Source organism: Chionomys nivalis, chromosome 25, assembly GCF_950005125.1.
Source record: "Chionomys nivalis chromosome 25, mChiNiv1.1, whole genome shotgun sequence".
Lineage (NCBI taxonomy): Eukaryota > Metazoa > Chordata > Mammalia > Rodentia > Cricetidae > Chionomys > Chionomys nivalis.
The window spans coordinates 36749912-36768519 of record NC_080110.1 but is presented as its reverse complement, the minus strand read 5'-3'; the positions used below and the strand labels follow the sequence as shown (position 1 = coordinate 36768519).

General features: G+C 44.5%; 1 protein-coding gene across 7 annotated transcripts in view; it reads left to right on the top strand.

Annotated features, from left to right (window-relative positions):
• The window catches only part of Grip1 (glutamate receptor interacting protein 1), a 664532-nt gene extending 650739 nt beyond the window's left edge, over positions 1-13793 (top strand). For all 7 annotated transcript variants that reach the window (XM_057757637.1, XM_057757634.1, XM_057757635.1 and 4 more), the window contains 2 exons: positions 9886-10032; positions 12096-13793. In XM_057757637.1, coding sequence (XP_057613620.1) covers positions 9886-10032; positions 12096-12323 — 375 coding nt within the window. In that variant the 3' untranslated portion in view covers positions 12324-13793. The remainder of the gene's footprint in view (positions 1-9885; positions 10033-12095) is intronic.
• Positions 13794-18608: the final 4815 nt, after the last annotated feature.

Below are 18608 nucleotides of genomic sequence, written 5' to 3'. Positions count from 1 at the left end.
TGTACAGAGTTATAGAAAGTGCCTGGATAAGACTTTGTCTGTGGGTAAAACCTCAGAATCCTTAGAAATTTTGGGAGCCCAGAAACAAATAAAAAATTCCCCACTAGTGTTCTCCAGGCAAGCGGAACTACATGGTGTGAATTATTGTGGCTATTTTGAGAGCAGCCAACCTGTGTTTCCTGACAGTAGATTATTAATTTCTGGGATCTTTTGTGTGATTCTAAAATAATTAACTTCATTTGTATTAATTTACTATTCCTTAGCAATTTCTAAGGAAGGATAGAGCTGGCCATCAATATTCATATCTTCTATCCTTGGCGCATCTTTCCACAGAAACCTTGATTTCTATTTTAGAACAGTTAAGAGCCCCTCATCGTGAGCAGTTTGCCATCGAGATGCATCCTGTGTGAGGCTTAGCCAGAACCACACAAGCTAATCTGCTAGCCCGCTATGTTGGCGTTCATCATCCATGCTCCAGTCAATGTGTTGATGTTGGCAATGTAGGTGCCGCTCGTTGTTTGACTCTGTCTTGGTCCAGTGTTCTGTTGCTGTGAAGAGACACCATGGCCACACAACTCTTATCCACATTTGATTGGGGCTTGCTTACAGTTTCAGAGGTTTGGTCTGTGGTTATCAAGATGGAGAGCAGGGTAACACGCAGGCAGATGTGCTGGAGAAGCAGCTGAGAGTTCTACATCTGGATCCACAAGCAGTAGGAAGACAGAGACTCTTGGCTTGGAATGGGCTTTTTTGTTTTTGTTGGGTTTTGGGGGGGAGAGGGAGGGTTGATTTTGTTGTTGTTTATTGTTGTTTTGCTTTGCTTTGTTTCTGAGACAGGATTTCTCTGCGTACCTCTAGCTGTCCTAGAACTTTCTCTGTAGACCAAGTCGGCCTTTAACTCGGAGATCACCTGCCTCTGCCTCCTCAGTGCTGGGATGGGCTTTTTGAAACCTCAAAACCCACCCCAGTGACACACTTCCTCCAACAAGACCTCAGTTCCTAATTCTTTCAAATAGTGCGTGCCACTCTCAGGTGGCTGAGTACTCAAATCTGTGAACCTATGGGGGCCATTCTCATTCAAACCACCACAAGCTGCTCCCACGTTCTGGCCTGTGGAGCAGATACCTAGGAGTCACAAGCCTGCTGAGCAATGAAGAATCTCATAACTCCAGGTCTATTCTCCTATGCAAGGGCTCTGGGTTATGGTGTTGGAAAACAGGCCTCAGCTGTAAGACTAAAGTGGACTTCTGATTTCTACCGTGAGCTTTGGTTTGTCCTATTCAGTGTACCTCAGGGCAGATGCCTATTTTCTAATTCAGCCAATCATAGGGAGCCCACGGGGACACAGTGTAGCAAATTCAAGTTACATAGAACTAAGAACACACTGCCGCTTAAGAGTAGAGGCAATGGTCCCGCCACAGGAATGCTGCTTATCACATGAATAACATGGCTAGAATAAAGAAGAAAATGAGTTAATAAATAAAATACCCACAGAGCCAAGAAACAGTGTACAGGCAGAAACCTTAAGAATAGAGATTGCACCTACCCGTAAACAGGTCAGTCTAGCGACATTCTATTGGCTCTTTGCCTTCTCCCCTTTCCCACCTCCTTCTTTTCCTTTCTTTGAGAATAAAACCTAGAAACTTCCCATCTAATCAAGGATTGGCTGTGATAGCTGATTCCAGAAGAGGGACAAGAAATAGTCAAGATGTGTCCATGATAACGTGTGCTAGAAAACACAGATCCTATCAGAACAAATGGGGCGTCAGCATGAAGGACACCCCGTCTTTTCCAAGTCCAAATGCATTTGAGCATCCAAAGAAATACTAATACAGTTGAACACAACACATATGGAAAGCACCATAGGTTAAACCCATCCTTTACAGCAAAATAAAGTCTCATTAAGACGTTACTGGAAGTACCGAGCACACGACTTTTCCGCTCTGAAATTAAATTCAGTCTTTCAGCCTTTCCTGTACTAACTGCATATCAAAGTAATCAGACAATACTAGTTAAAAGGAGAATTCAATTTTTACAAATTCAAGCTAGTAAGTAGATGTGGTGGTTTGAAAGAAAATGGTCCCAAAGGGAGTGGCACTGTTAGGAAGTATGGCCTTGTTGGAGTAGGTGTGGTCTCCTTGGAAGAAGTGTGTCATTGTGGAGGCAGGCTTTGAGGTCTCAGATGCTCAAACCACACCCAGTGAGACAGACCACTTCCTGTTGCCTGCAAGATGTCCAGCTCTTAGCTCTTTCTCCTGCACCATGTCTGCCTGCTGCCATGTTCCACCGTGATGGTAATGGACTGGACCTCTGAACTGCAAGCTATCCAGTTAAATGTTTTCTTTATAAGAGTTGCCGTGGTCATGGTGTCTCGTCACAGCAACAGAAACCCTAACTAAGACAGTATAGAAGACTGGCTATACTAGATGTTATTCCTTGCAACCCCGAGGAAATTATTCAGACACAGGTATCTGTGGGTGAACTATGAGCCTGGACATGGATCAATGGGCGGTGTGATAGTGCAGGAAGCCACTGTACATATATGATCTATTTGTGTTCCCCACATACACTGACTACATCAAACATCAGAACTAACTTCTGTTTAATGTGTGTGTGAGGTAGAACACTCTACAGGCTAGAAGCCACAGCTGCGGCTGTGCAGTCAACTGTCTGTCTCCCCTTCACGGCTGCGGCTGTGCAGTCAGCTGTCTCCCCCATCACGGCTGCGGCTGTGCAGTCAGCTGTCTTCCCCATCATGGCTGCGGGCTGTGCAGTCAGCTGTCTCTCTCCATTCCCTGCACTCTTACTTTTTGCAGTTTCAATTTTCTGTGGCCAACTATGCTCTGAAGATACCAAATGGAAAAATCCAAACATAAAACATTCCTCAGCCTGTGAAGTTTACCCCATGCTCAGTAACATAAGGAAATCTCACACCTGCCCAGTGGAGATGTGACTCCTCCCTTTTTTCAGCATATTCATGCCAAATGCATCTTGCCCTTTAGGGATTAGGTAGTTGTTTTGGGAGGCTAATCTTCATCATTAACTTGAAACACCCAGGACGAGGGAACCTTAGTTGAGGAATTGCCCCCATCACATTGGCCTGGGGACCTGTATATGGTGTATTTTCTCATGGTGATTGATGTGGGAGGGTCCCATGTCACTGTGGATGATGCCATGCCTGGAATATGGGCCTGAGCTTGTAAGTAAGATAGTTCAGCAGGAGCCCAGGAGCCCAGGAGCCCAGCAATTCTCTGCCATGGTCTCTGTTTTGATGTCGGCCTCCAGGCTCCTGCTTTGAGTTCCCTTCCTGGCTTCCCTCCGTGATGTCTATAACGTTTAATCCACATTAACTCCTCCAAGTTACTTTTAGTTAGAATGCTTTGATCACAGCCACAGAAAAGAAACCCGAAATACCACCTTATCTGGTTAACTGTGAGGATAATAATGTGCTTGTAGACAGTATTTGGTGCTGTCTCTATGGTGTCAGGGGCTCATGGAGTCTTGGAATGAAGTCCTTCTTGAATTCTGACTGTAAGTCAGTAGCACTAGGGAGAGTGGATGGAAACATGCCCCAGACAAGAGAAAATACGGAGTCTAGCACAGGCAATGAGTGGCTCTTGTTGGGATCCTGATGATCTCATAAACTTGTGAGGATGGTAAGATGCCTCAGAGGGTAACATACTCGCCATGCAAATGTGAGGGCCTGAGTTCAAATTCACAGAACCCACATAAAGTCAGGCGTGGCGATGCCACTAGTCCTACAGGGAGGAGGGTAGCAGGAGAATGCCTAGAAGCTTGTGAATTGGACGTCCTGGAAACACAGCAGAGAACCACAGAGAAACTCCATCTCAGAAACAAGGTAGAAGAGGAGAATCCACAACCGATGTAGTCCTCTGAGCTGCACATGTGTGCTGGGTCCATTCACATCCATATTCACACGTGGAAACACGAGCAGGTGCCCATACATGTACAAACACACACACACACTAAAACTTTTTGAGACCATTTGGGAAATGACGGACTAGGTGCTGGAGAATAGCAAATAATTAAGGCCGATTTGCATCAGTTTAATAACATCTAGGGTCTATATAAAATTCATAGTATGTTTCTGTCCTATAGCTACACCCAAGCGTGCTTTGTCTAATTTTCTATAGCAAGCATAGTTTTTATTATATACTTAGTAATTGACACATACTATTTACATGTTTTGGAGGATACTGTTATAATACATGTATTCAGTGTGTGATGATCAAATCGAGGTAACTAGCATTGCTTTCTCTTCATACATTATTTGCCTTTTTCTTTTTGATTTTTCAAGACAGGGTTTCTCTGTAAATTTGGAACCTTTCCTGGAACTGGCACTTGTAGACCAAGCTGGCCTCTAACTCACAGCCTCCCGAGTGCTGGGATTAAAGGCATGCGTCACCACCACCTGGCTTCAAACATTATTTCTATGTGATAAGAATCTGTGAATTCTTCCAGATATTTTGAAATACACCGTACATTGTTGTAGATTCTTTCTGTGCTCCACGGAACGCTTCTGTCTCATTGTGGTTGGATAACCTCCTTGCTGACTCTTCCCAGTCCCCTCCCTGTTCTGTGGCCACTCTTCTTCTTTCTTCCCTCAGATCAACATTCCAGCCTCCACCAGTGAGCACTCACATGAGATTTCTGTCTGTTTTATGCCTGATTTACGTTATTTAAGATAATGTTCTCCAGTTCCATCAATGGAACCTAAAGGGATAGACTGCATTTCTTGCAGCCGGATAACCTTCCATGGTGTAGATTCACACTTCCTTTCTTCATTCATGGGGTGGTGACTATTCATTGATTTCACATCTCACTTGTTGTGTCCAGTACTAGAATAAACATGGGGCTATGCATATTTTTGATATAATAACTTCATTTTCTTTGGAAAATCCAGCCTTAAGATTGTAGAGTCATACACAATTCTGCTTTTAGTTTTTGAGAAGCTTGCCTAGGTTACATACAATGGTTGAACTGATTTACCTCATCCCCAACAGGGTATATGATAGGCTCTTCTGCCCTCGCATCCTTGACAGCATCTCTTTTCATTTTTTTTAATAAATAACCTCTAACTGGAGGTAATTCTCATCCTGGTTCTAATTTGCATCTCCAGGGATTGGTGAGGCTGTGTGTTCTCTGATGCTCGTTAACGTCTCTTTATTTGAGAACTTTGTCAATACAGAAGAAAATGATCAGCTCTTTAGGACACAAGCTACCATCTGACACTCTTGTAGACAAGCATTCTCCCAATGAAGTCAAGAGCAGCCGAACTCAATGCAATTTGTGACAGTGCCGCCACTGAGTGATGGACCAGGGAGTCCTGGCGCTGTGGCATCTTTATTTTAAAAGATACTTAAAGTTTATTTATTTATTTATTTCAATTGGAACATTTCTCCCCTATCTTTCCTCCCTCCAAATTCTCCCATATACCCCTTCCCCTCCCCTTCAAATTCATGGCCTCTTCTTTCATTAATTGTTACTTCACACATGCATGTATACATATGTATTCTCAAATATAACATACTCAGCCCACATAATGTTTACTTGTGTGTATGTTTTCAGGGCTGACCATTGGCACAGAACACCAGTTGCTGCACTCTTCCCTGGGGAAGAGCACTTCTCCGCTCTTCTCAGTTGCCTACAGTTCTTCCTGTAGAACTGAGGCCTCGTGGGCTTTTCCAAATCCACTCTGTCATGTAGATAGAGGCTCACCAACATGACTGCCTAAACACGAGCTGGGGTGTGTGTGTGTGTGTGTGTGTGTGTGTGTGTGTGTGTGTGTGTGATCTTCTTCCAGGGTGTCAGAGGTGGCTAAGTGATTGAAAGTACTCATGGCTCTTGCACAGGACCCAAGTTCAATTCCCAGCACCCACAGAGCAGCTCGTAACTATCTATAACTCTTTCTCCTAGAAATCTTAATACCCTTTCTATGCTTCTGCGGGCAATAGGCACCCATATGCTGCACATACTTACATATAGACATGCAAAATATTCCTATACATAAAATAAAATGAAACTTAATAACCTCCTCCAATGAATAATGCAGATATCACCTATCTTATGGCTTGAGACAAAAACATAATTACAGAAGGTCTTAAATATTTTTTTCTATATTGTTTTTATGATTTGGGAAATGAGGTCGTTGGGTTTGACAGTGTTGGAATGGATCCTAGGGCCTTGGACATCCTGAGTAACTAGTCTACCACTGAGATATACCGTCCAATTGAAAAAAAAAGCATTTTGAAGAAACCATACATTAAATAAGACATTATATGGTCAAAAGATCAGAGCTTTGCAATCAGAGATCTTGTTTTAAAGCAGTTCTCTGTTTGGTTTCTGTTTGACCTTGGATACGTTTCCATCCCTCTCTGACTTCCTCTCTAAATGTCCTGCTGCGCACACAGACACACTCACACATACACACACACCACTCACACGCACACACACTCACATACACACACATGCACACACTCACACATACACACCACTCACACACGCACACACACATACACTCACATACATACACGTACACATGCACACACACTCACATATATACACGCACGCACACACACACACACACTCACGTACACACGCATACACTTAGTTGAGACAATAGCATCCTTTTTTCCTGTTGAAACATCAGGTGTCACAGACGTTATAAGTATGTAGTTCAGCTTCCATGACAATGGCCCTCCAGTTGGTCTCCCTCACAGTCCCCAAATCCAAGGTTCCTCAGTCACAAGGTGGAGCAGGCTGGCTCCAGTAACAGAAGTATGCTCTCTTGTCATAGCTATACAGTGTCACCAGCGAGCATCTTCCTGTCCAGCCATGATGGCACTGGGCAGTGTCTAACTGCAAAGAGCCTTGGCGGAGGGTCTTTGAGCCTAGAATTAAATCCCGCTTCGTGTTCACACACCTCTGCACTGGCTTCTAAGCGTGTGGCTCGGTATGACCAGTTAGCCAGAGCACGGAATGCCAGAAAGCCATTTCCTTCTATTCAGCCCAATATACTGCCACGTGACAGGCACCTGGTTAGAGCTTTGAAATAGAGCAGTGAACAAGAAGACACTACCTTTCTGCAGAAGCTGCAGCAGGAGTTATATGCCACATAGCTGAGCCCAGGGCACTAACAAAACTTAGACTTTCTCATGGTGCAATTTACTTTGGCCAAAGGCAAGCTCTCAGTCATGCCACTTAACTCCCCCCCCACATCACCAGTGTGTGAGGTGTGGATTTTATTAGGATGCACACACACACATACACACACGGCGGGGGGGGGAGGGGAGAAAGACCTTATTCAGTTCCAAGCCCTATTGGGGGCTGTGCCTGGGGAAAAGAGACTAGGAAGGTAAGAAGGATGGGATATTTAGATAATTCCAGGACCCCAGGTGCCATGAATTATAAAACACCGTCCTATTTAAGGCATTTAAAAATGTGAACAACTACAAACACCTTCACCGTAGCGTCAGAATAAGCATTCTGGTCACCGGTGGAGCATGCTGGTTAAGCACTGGGCGTCTGGATTCTGACAGACCTGCCCCACCATCCCTTACCTCTGTGGTCTCGGGCAGATTGCTTACCCTCCATAAAATTGAATTCCATCACCTCTGAAATGACTATAACCACAGACCACAGAGTGGGCTGGTAAGTAGTATTGACCCAGGAAGCTTGATTGCTTTTTGTTCTGTTTTGTTTTGCTTTTAGCTTTCTATTCAGTGAAATAAAATCCCCACACTGACCCCTTTGTGTTTCCTTTAGTGGTCCATACCTCTCCCCAGTCAAATAACTGGATATAAAAATCTAAACCTGCTATAAAAGGTCTAGCTGTCATGTTTGCCTTGTATAGCTCTGAGGGGTTTGCTTTTTTTCTACTATTTGACAGGAATATGTGTGTGTGCATGTATGTATATGTGTGTTTATGTGTGTGTGTGTACGTGCATGCGTGCGTGTGTAATGATTAGTTTGTGAAGTAAGCCCAGATCCTTGCTGAAATATAATGAGACTTTGGAGGGCACCTAATCAACCTTAATAAAGCAGCACCCACCTCATAGCACACGTGAATGGAAAGTGCCGAATGAGGAAATTCAGTGTGGGTTTGACTCTTGTTTCTGTTGTTTACTCCTGTTCCAGCATTCAGCCCAATCTTTAGAACACAGTCAGGGGTTCAGGAAGCATTTTGTGGATGTGCACATGGTTTTCTCTTTCACCTCAGGCTGCCTCTTGGAGAAGTGAATCTGGGGGAGGGGTAGAGCTTTAGGGAGCTGCCCTCAGGTGCAGTGCGGGATATCAGCTACACCATGGGAGGGTAGACACCTTGAGCTGCTAAAAACCCTGGGCAAGTGAACAGAACTAGCCCATCCCCATGTGACATGTTATTAGGTTGCCTGGGGATGTTTTAGAAAGAGCTCTGAGGGGCTGGAGAGATGGCTCAGAAGTTAAGAGCACTGGCTGCTCTTCCAGAGGTCCTGAGTTTAATTCCCAGCAACCACATGGTGGCTCACAACCATCTGTACTGAGATCTGGTGCCCTTCTCTGGCATGCGGTCATACATCAAGGCAGAATGTTGTATAAATCATAAATGAATCTTTTTTTAAAAGTTAAATTAAAATAAACATATGTATATATAAAAAAAGAAAGAGCTCTGTTGATGAGCAACATGGGCATCTCAGCAAATACAACAGTGTTTCGTCGTGGCACGGGTTCAAACGGAGAGGCAGTGTAGAATACAGTATGTAGGAGAGCACCAGGCTGGTAGGAGGCAGGAAAAGGTTATCCTTCAACATCACTCATCCCTGGCTTCCCTCCCAGCCAGGGCTGCTCCAGGGAGACATTAGACATCAAGCTGCCCGCTGTGTCCTATGCCTAACGATTGAAATTTGACAGGAGGAGGTGGAGTCTGGGGAGGTGGATTACTGGGTAAAAGTGGTTCTTGCTATACAAGCCTGAGGACCTGAGTTCAGATCCCTAGCCCCCAAGAAAAAGCCATGTGTGGCAGTACATGCTTGTAACCCCAGTACTACATGGGGAACAGTAAGGGATAGAATTGATGAGACTTAATGACCAGTCAGCCTTGCTGGAAAACAGCAAGCTCTGGGTTCAGTGAGAGAACCTATCTCAGGAGAATATAGCTGAGGATGATAGATCAGGGTACCAAGATACCTGACTTTGTCCTCTGACCTACACACATGCATGCAAACCACGAGAGAGAGAGAGAGAGAGAGAGAGAGAGAGAGAGAGAGAGAGAGGAGAGAGAGAGAGGAGAGAGAGAATACACATGATGTGTTGCAAGAAAGGGCCGCTTGTTCATTCCGGCCATCCGGCTAGCTTAGCCATGAAATAACCACACAGAAACTTTATTAATTAAATCACTGCTTGGCCCATTAGCTTCTTATTGGCTAATTCTTGCATCTTAATTTAAGCCATTTCTATTAATCTGTGTATCGCCACGTGGCAGTGGCTTACCCGGTAATATTCAGCACATCTATCTCTGGCAGATTCATGGCTTCTCTCTGACTCTGCTTTCTTCTTCCCAGCATTCTGCTTAATTTTCCCCACCTACCTAAGTTCTGCCTTATCAACAGTGCAAAAGATGTTTCTTTATTTACCAATGAAAGCAACCCAAAGACAGAAGGACCTCCTACAGCAATGATGCACGCACTTTTTTAGTGAGAAGGAACAATAACGATAAAAAGAAAGATGTGACTTATTTGTCCTCCTTTGGCTGCTCAGGTTGAGACTTTAGATTCCAAGGATGTTCTTGGGATAGGAGCAAAGTAGCAGGGGTGGGTGTCTGACCCAAGAGACTTCAGCAGCAAACGGCTCCCGCTCGGCTAACTTCCACATTTTCACACTTTCCAGGTGACCTTATACAAGGACTCTGGCATGGAGGACTTTGGGTTCAGCGTGGCAGATGGCCTGCTAGAGAAAGGAGTGTATGTCAAGAATATCCGCCCAGCTGGGCCAGGTGATCTTGGTGGCCTGAAGCCCTATGACAGGCTCTTACAGGTAAGACCTCAGAGGGGGTCCTGAATCCTTGCCTCTGACCTTCAAGCAGCAATGCCCTCCAAATTCTCCTTCACACTCTGGACCCTTCCACTCTCCTCCTGTCGTAAAGGATTCTATCTCAACTTCCTGCGTTTTCTGACACTGAGCTGTCCTTTCCGTTTGAATGCTTATTCCTCAAACCTCAGCCTAGATGCGGCCCTGGGGCTTGTTGACCAGCCAGTCTAGCCAAACCATTAAGCTACAGTGTCAGTAAGAGGCCCTGTCTTAAAGAAAGGAAGGAGGAGAGCAAACCAGGACACAATCCCTGATATCTGTCGCTCACCTCCACACCCATGGTACATGTACCTGCCTGCATACAAACACACATTCACATGTACCTACAACACACACACACACACAGAGAGAGAGAGAGAGAGAGAGAGAGAGAGAGAGAGAGAGAGAGAAGCAATACATTATTAGTGTGAATGAACAGGGACATGGTGAAGAAGTGGGTGTTTACGAGGAAACCAGGGAAGTGTAGCTAAAGCTACCTACCTGTTTTGGACGAAGTCTTTCGTTACTTCAGCCCATCCCAATGCAACACAGTTCCTAAGTTTGATCTGTTGCTTAAAGACAGTGTTCCAGACAGGGCTAAAGATTTCTGGAAGGAGGGGTTAGACAAAGGTACCCATGGTGAATGCCTCGCTAGAAGGGGAAGAGAAGCATGGAGGGGAGCGTGGAAGAACTAAGAAAACAGCAGAGGATCAAAGCCGAGGGAAGCCGAGTGCACCATGAGAAACGAGGGCCCAGGTTTAACGGGGCATCAGGTACGAGAGTAGCCAGCAAGCCTGGTTTAATGACCAGCGACAGGGATTTGGATCTTTGACTTGGGTGATGATTTAAAGACAAATTCTCCCAGTTGTCTCAATAACTGTGGGACATACATTTATAGAGGAGGCCCTGGTGGCTCTTGTCCAACCCATGTCCAGTGTATGCTGAGTATGGTCCCCCACCTACTTTGGGAGAAAGCCAGGCTTGGGGGGTGGGCAGCCCTTGGACATGCAGAATGCAAATGTAACGTGCTTCTGTAATAGTTCAGTGTTGCTCAATAATGGATCCCGGACGGGAGAGCACCGTGAGCCAGTAGGGGAATCCTCTGTTCCCAAGTCACACAGACTAGAATGAAGAGTGAAGACGAGAGAAGAGGTGGCACCTAGCTGTCTGTACTGGGAGACTTGAAGTTGGAGGGCAAATGTCTGAGTGGTCCATTGAGGAAGTAGTGGAAGCAGGAAGCAGCCAGAGACGAGGCAAAGATGCCTCAAGTGTTCGTCTCTAGCCAGCAGCTCGAGACATGGGTGTGGTGTTCTTCTCAGGCCCAGGCAGCAATCTTTGCCTTTGCCATCATTTGTTACATCAGAGGAGAACTAGGGGACAGGTGGATGTCTGGAGTAGTAAAGTGTCAACAGCCAAGGAGCTGAGGATGCTTCGGTTCCCAGAGTTTAAACTGGGTCCTTCAAAGTGCCCCACACTTGTCCTCAAAAAGCAGGGGAGAGAATGGGAAGCCAGGACTGGGAATTGAATGCAGGTGATTTTAACAAGTGCTTCTGTGGGGTGGGAACTATAACTCCATCAGAGAGTATTGGTCTCGTTGTGTGACCCCGAGGTTCGATTCCCAAGTTCACAGTTGAAAGAGAATTGGAGTGCATCCAGAATGTGTCAGTTGAGGAGGGCGTGGATTTGCTCTTAACCGAGGTAGTTAAGCATCGTGGCAGCCAGACTGCCTGCGGCTACCTCGCTGGAACCCTTGCCCACCGCTAGTCTACAGCGAAGCAGCTCCCCACTCTAAGCTGCTTCTGTTGTAAACTGGGGTAGCACTGAGCAACAGGAGACTGACCGGGGTGATCTTAGTGTGGGGACAGAAGGATGTTGCCTTGCTTTTCAGCTCCCAACAGGCAGTGGCAGAGGATAAATAGTGAACTAAGTAGCCAAACGGCGTGGTCGCCCTCGGGATTCAGCCACTGGCCTCTGGGTTTGGGAGCAGTGGCTGCACCGGTCATTGAAAGTGGCTCTTCTTGGCCTGGCAGGTTAACCACGTCCGGACGAGAGACTTTGACTGCTGCCTGGTCGTGCCGCTCATAGCCGAATCTGGCAACAAGCTGGACCTGGTCATTAGCAGAAACCCACTGGCCTCCCAGAAGTCAATAGAACAGCAGGCTCTGCCGGGAGACTGGAGTGGACAGAACAGTGCTTTCTTCCCACAGCCCAGCCACGGTGGTAATCTAGAGACCCGAGAACCCACTAACACATTATAGCAACACCTTCACAAAGCAGGACAAAGACAATATCTACATGGTGCTAAAAATCCCTTTAAGATTTCTGTGACAGCTGAGGCACAGAGAGTCGCGTGGCATTAACTGCAAGCACAGGGGTCTTTTAAATGTCCCTCATGGCTCATGTTCACACCCCTTCCCAACCTGAAGAGGTCTCTTTTACCATGGCTGCTCCAGTAACTGGCAGGCCCTACTCTGACAGGCCCAGTGGTAGAGAATCAAAAGGAAGCAGCCCGCCCCTTCCCACGACTTAAGATCAGAGGAAACATTTTTACAGTTCATCTTCCTGTCACTTTTTACAGAAACATCCGTTTGACAATATTCTCTATGATAATTTCCCTAAGGATGCGTTTCTTACTCTACAGCCATTAACGTAAGAACAGAAGCAACGTGGAATCACGTAGAGCTGGCTCTGCTAGGGGAGCAGATGGATCCGCTAGGCCTGCCACAGTGGGAGGGGCACGGGTATAGCATTAGGTTTTCTTAAAACGTTTCCGCAACGATGCACGCCGGAAATCATAATAGGTGGTGGTAAATGTAGGAATGATTTTAACTAAGATGTATGCTACTCCCTATGCAACGGATGATCAAACAGGATATGTCTTGTGACCTGTTTTTCCCCCCTTTAAGACACATTTTTTTTAAATAGTTGAAACTCTCTGATAATGAATTAGAATGTGTAGTAACACGGAGAATTAGTGATATGATCCTATTTTAAAAATCCCAAGACTAAAGAATTTAAGAATGAATGAAGAGTTTAATGAAATGAGGTTCACTTTATGGGTAGGCCACTAGAACTCATCTAGCTCACGTTTGCAGATCGGCACACCGAGGGTGCACAGCACACATACTTAGCGACACGGGGCTACCTTTTGTTCTGAGCCATGCCACTTGCTGAACTTGTAAATACATCTTCACAAAATCTCATTGCCAATCATCCTCCCCAAAGCAATAAAATAACTGTGACAGTTGCTTTAATGTTCGTTGGCAACTGTTGCCATTTGTTCAGATATTTTGGATAGCTATACTAATAACTGTTATTTGGTAAATATTAAAAAATATAGAGATCTGTATATTGATGGTAGAATATCAAAGCAATTATTTTCCAAACATGTTCATTTTGGTCACTAATACACCCACACAGACAAAGCATCCAAACACTGTGTCCTTTGTTTAAGGAAAATGATTCATCTTTTTCTGTGCAAGGAAACATGATTTCAAACACATTTCAGAACTGCCAGGGCAAGAAAGTATAGAACAGAATCCTGTTAAGGAAAAATAAAAAATAAAAAAAAAGATCATGAGTCACTTAAATATGTATTTTTGTTTGTAACAAACAAGTATTAAACTGTAAAGTATTTTTGTACAAATTTAATACTTTAATAGCATGGTATTTATCGTCTATGTATGGTTTTGGGGAATTCAAAATTGTTGCAAATATTTGTATGAAAAAAAAATCCTCTACCAAATGGAATAAACAGTGATTTTAAAAAGCCAAAATAAAAAAAAAATGACCTGCATTTTTTGGTGCATTGACTGTAATTCAGTGTCCCAGCCTGAACGCTGCAATGTTCATTTCCAGTTTCCCAAAGGAGGGAAGAGTCTCTGTCAACTCGGAAATCACTAAGGATGAATGAGAGAATGAGATCAGATCTGGGTTTGGATGCCAACGCTAGTGCTCAAAACGTGGTGTGAATTTACCTCCTGGCAGCGGCTTCCCCACGTGGGATACCAAAGAGCCTACAGCCTATGCTTTTAAATATACAAGAAAGGGCAGAGAACACCTGCACACAGCAACGCCTTTGAAACCAGTGTGGCATTCACAGGTGCAACATCTGCCCTTAGGAAACACGGCGTGCATTCTTGGAGGCACATTTACATTAGTTATTAAAATGCATGCTTTAACTATGATATCTTTTAAAAATTACATCAGTAGTCTCAACAAGGCTCTGTAAATTCACTTTAATTTTTACAAAGTTACATCCAATGTGCACAGGGTCACATTATAAACACATGGCAGTCACATGACCCCAAGTGAAGCTCCATTTTTTAATTTGTATTATTATTAATTATTAATTATTGTTATTATTATTACTATTATAGAGCCCAAACAACTGTAGCATAAGGTCTGTACAGCAACTTGAGGTGAAAATCAAGGCAAGGAAGTATAGCCAGAGTCAATCCTGTCGACTAAAATGAGGGATGACCTCATATGAAAGATTGAGATGAAGTAGAACAAATCAATGGCCAATGACTGTCAGAAACAATGAAAAGAGAGTCCAGAGATCTCAGGTAGTCGTTTCCAAACACAGTGACCAGTTTCAGTGTCATACAGTGATTATGGCCATCCAGGGAGGCCAGCAGGTGCTCAGCCACGTTAGCGAACCCTTGAGTCTTCATGGGCTGCAAAGAACCAGCATTTGCTTCACATCCCAACTTTAGGCTCCCAGATGCTCCCTTCCAGTGACAGCTGCCAGAATACTGAGTTCGGTTAACTAGGTGTATTTTGACCCAACAGTACAGACATCGTATAAAAGCTAGTTCCTGCCAGGTGGAGAGGAACATGCACTTAGGCCCAGACTCTGGAGCAGAGACAGGCAGATTTCTGTGATCTACAGAGTGACTTCCAGGCCAGCCAGGGGCTATGTTGAGACCCAGTTACATATAATTTGTTTCACTGTGTTTTAAGGAAAGCAGAGTGATTTAAATATCACCTTGATGGCATTGAAGCTGTGAGTCCTATATTTAGAATACAGCTACCGTTGAAGTTTTCTATCTACTAGTTTGATAGTTCCTATTCCCTCCTCTATACCCACCAACCTCTGTGCTCCAGAAAATGGGCATCAGCAGGAACCATCCTTCCCACATCACTATAGTAAGCCACAGACTGCCACCCATCCCCGAGCCAATTAATTATTTCTCAATTGTTCCGAAATGATGAGCTGAACAGTCAGTCATCCACAGGGCAATCTGATAGAATAACAAACTCTTTCCCAAGACCCTGAACTCTGACTAACTCTCATGTCAGCTAGAATACAGCCCTCCCTAATGGCCCTTCCTAGGATAAATGAGAGTAAGAGTGGAAATCAACACATTCTCCATGATAAAAACAACAGAAAACAGTCCATAGAACTTTCAAAATATAATTACGGGGGCTGGGGAGATGGTTCAGCAGTTAAGAGCACATACTGCACTTGCAAAGGTTCCCAGGACCCAGGTCAGGCAGCTCACGACTTCCATGGGTATCCAATACCTCTGGCCTCCTCAGGCATCTGCACTCATATGCATGTTCCTACATGCGCACGCACGTGCACACACACACATACACACACACACAAATATAGTAAAAGTAGATCTTTAAATTCTATATATATTTGTAAACTATTAGCTGGACTCACCAGCGGGAGAAGGGGCTCTCGGTTATTGAAATGAGGAGCACAAGGCGAGCCCTGCTACCTGCCTTACAGAAACAGCAGATTGCGGAGGACTATTCTGATCACCAGTCAAGTGGCGAATGACTTAGACAAACTCCTCAAGATTCGAACTCTCAAAACTGAGTCTCTGAAACACAAATGGACCTGGATTTGAAACAGAAGGTCTAGACTAGGAAGTCTTGACTTACAGTTCCAAGGAGATGTGACTACTGAAACTTGCTACAAGGAAAAGCCCAAATCCAGACAGTTTCACTTAGGAATCCCCAAGCATTTCACGAAGATCAAGCACCACTTCTTCACAAACTAGAGAGTGTGGAATGTTTCTCCATTCGTTCTCGTGGCCAGCATACCCTGATGTCAACACCAGACCAAGAAAATTACCCACTCACATCACCTAAGATTGTTGGGGACAAAATCCCCAGCAGGGCCCTGCAAACTGAAGCAGCAGTGTTTTTTGTCTTTCATTGTATCCTAGAGAAAGTCTGTTTGGGTTAACATCCAAAGAAACGATCAGCACATTATACCATAGCCATGTAATGAAGGCTAAAACTATATCGTCGCAGTAGAAACAGAAAAAACAATTGATAAAAATTCCCTCCATAAAAACATACAACAAACTAGCAACAGAGAGAAATCCTGGTCTTAAAGAGCATGAAAAAAAAGTTCACTGCTAAGAAGAGATGGTAAAAGATTGAATTCTTCCTCCAGTGCTATTTGGAGGCCATGCCGAATCCTCTCTCCCTCACCCAAGGCCTGTGTGTTTAAGGTTTGGTCTCCAGGGTAGTCCTACTGGGAAGTGCTGTGGACCCTTAGGATGTGAGGCCTTGGGGGGCTATCCTTTGATCTCGAAAAGGATTGTGGGGCTCAGTCCTGCCTAGTTTCTCGTCTTGATTCCTGGTTCACAAAGGGAGGAGTTTGCACCATGACACAACCTCCCATGATGAACGATGGTCCCCATCACTGGAGATACGTAGAGACTTCGGAACTGGGAACCAAATGAGCTTTGTCTTCATGATTCACTACAGTGACAGCTGACAAATATGCCTTAATGTCAGGAACACAGCAAGGCTCCACATTTGTGCCCTCTCTACAACGGTGCACGCAGAGCATCTGGCCAGGGAGCTAGGCAAGACAACAACATAAAATGCACCCAGATTGGAAAGAGAGAATTCAAGTGACGCCTGCCTGTAGATGAAATGTCTTATCAGAAAACTCAGAGGAATCCACCAAAACCTACCAGAATCAACCAGTTCACCAAGGCCAGTATACAAAAACCATTTGCTTCTGTGGAGTAACAAGGAACCAACCAAAAACCATGACAAAGGCTGAGGAGACAACGTAGTGAATGCTTGTCACGCGCTCTGAGGTTTTCTTTCAAAGCCCAGCTAGAAACCTGTGTTTGTCATCCCACTGTTGGGGAGGAGGAGACAGGCTAACCCTGGGGCTCACTGGACACCTGACAAGCCAGGAATCTGCAGGTAACAAACAGATCCTTTCTCAAAACCAAACAAAATCAAGGTGGATGGCCCTGAAGAACACCTGAGGCTGCTCTCCGGCCTCCTCCGTGTGTGCGTGCGCATGAACACCTGCACAAAGACAAAAACCTGCACGGAAATGATTTCAATTTAATAGTATCAAAAAGAATAGAAATTTAAAAGTAAACCTCACCTAAAGTCACTAATACATTTAGAATTATTAGATATGACACTCTAAACTCCAAAGAGGGCACTGACAGAGATGTAAGAGTGTCCTTGTAGTTCCTAAGAGTCGAAGTTAAAATGAGGTTGATCCAGTCCTAAAACTCTCCCTACCAGATTTCCAGCTGCCTTCTTCACAAAACCTGGAAGCAAAAATTCATATGGAGATGCGGAGAATCCAGTTCACAATGGCTAACGCCTTTAATCTCAGCGCTCTTGAGGCAGAGGCAAGAGGATCTCTCTGACTTGGAGGCCAGCCTGGTCTACATAGCAAGTTCCAGGCCAACCAGGGCTTGTGTGAGGCCATGTCTTAAAAAGAAAACAACAACAAAACCCCAAGGGACCCAGAACAACTAAAACAATCTTGTAAAAGAACAGTCAAGTTAGAAGGCTTGTGCTTGACTTCAAATCTTACAGTACTACAGTCTACAGTACTGAAGTCAGCATGCTGTGGTATTTACACACAAGCCAACTTACAGATCTGTGGGGTACAACTAGAAAGCCATAAACACACTCTCACACGGGCAACTGACTTTTGACAAGGATACGGAGACAACCAACGGGGGAAAAGACAATCTCTTTAATAGAGATCAAACACTTGGATGGCCACCTACAAAAGAATGAACCCCTTTGTCACACCTTATGCAAAGGCTAACTAAAAGTGAATCTGACATCTAAACAAGTCCAAAAACTGTTAGATGCTTAGAAGAAAAACACAGAACTAAATCTTCATGGCTCTGCACAGGCTATAACGCCAAAAATACCGCAAGCAATAACATCCCACAGTGGACATCACTAGAATCCAAAACATGTCCTTCAACATAAAACCTCACAGAATGAGAGGGGGAAAATGCAGGTCATTTGTTTTGTTTTGTTTTTTTATAAAGGACTCACATGTAGACTGTATCAGGAACTCTCAGATTTTTATATTAACCTAATAGTCAAAACATAAAAATAGATTTTTTTCTCCAAAGGCCCTTGGTGGCAGCACAAGCCTTTAATCGCGGGAGGCAGAGTCAGGTGGATCTCTGTAAGTTTGAGGCAGGTCTAGTCTTCAAGAGTTAGTTCCAGGACAGCTAGGGCTGTGACTTAGAGAAACCTTATCTCGGAAAAACAAAACAAAACAAAACAAAACA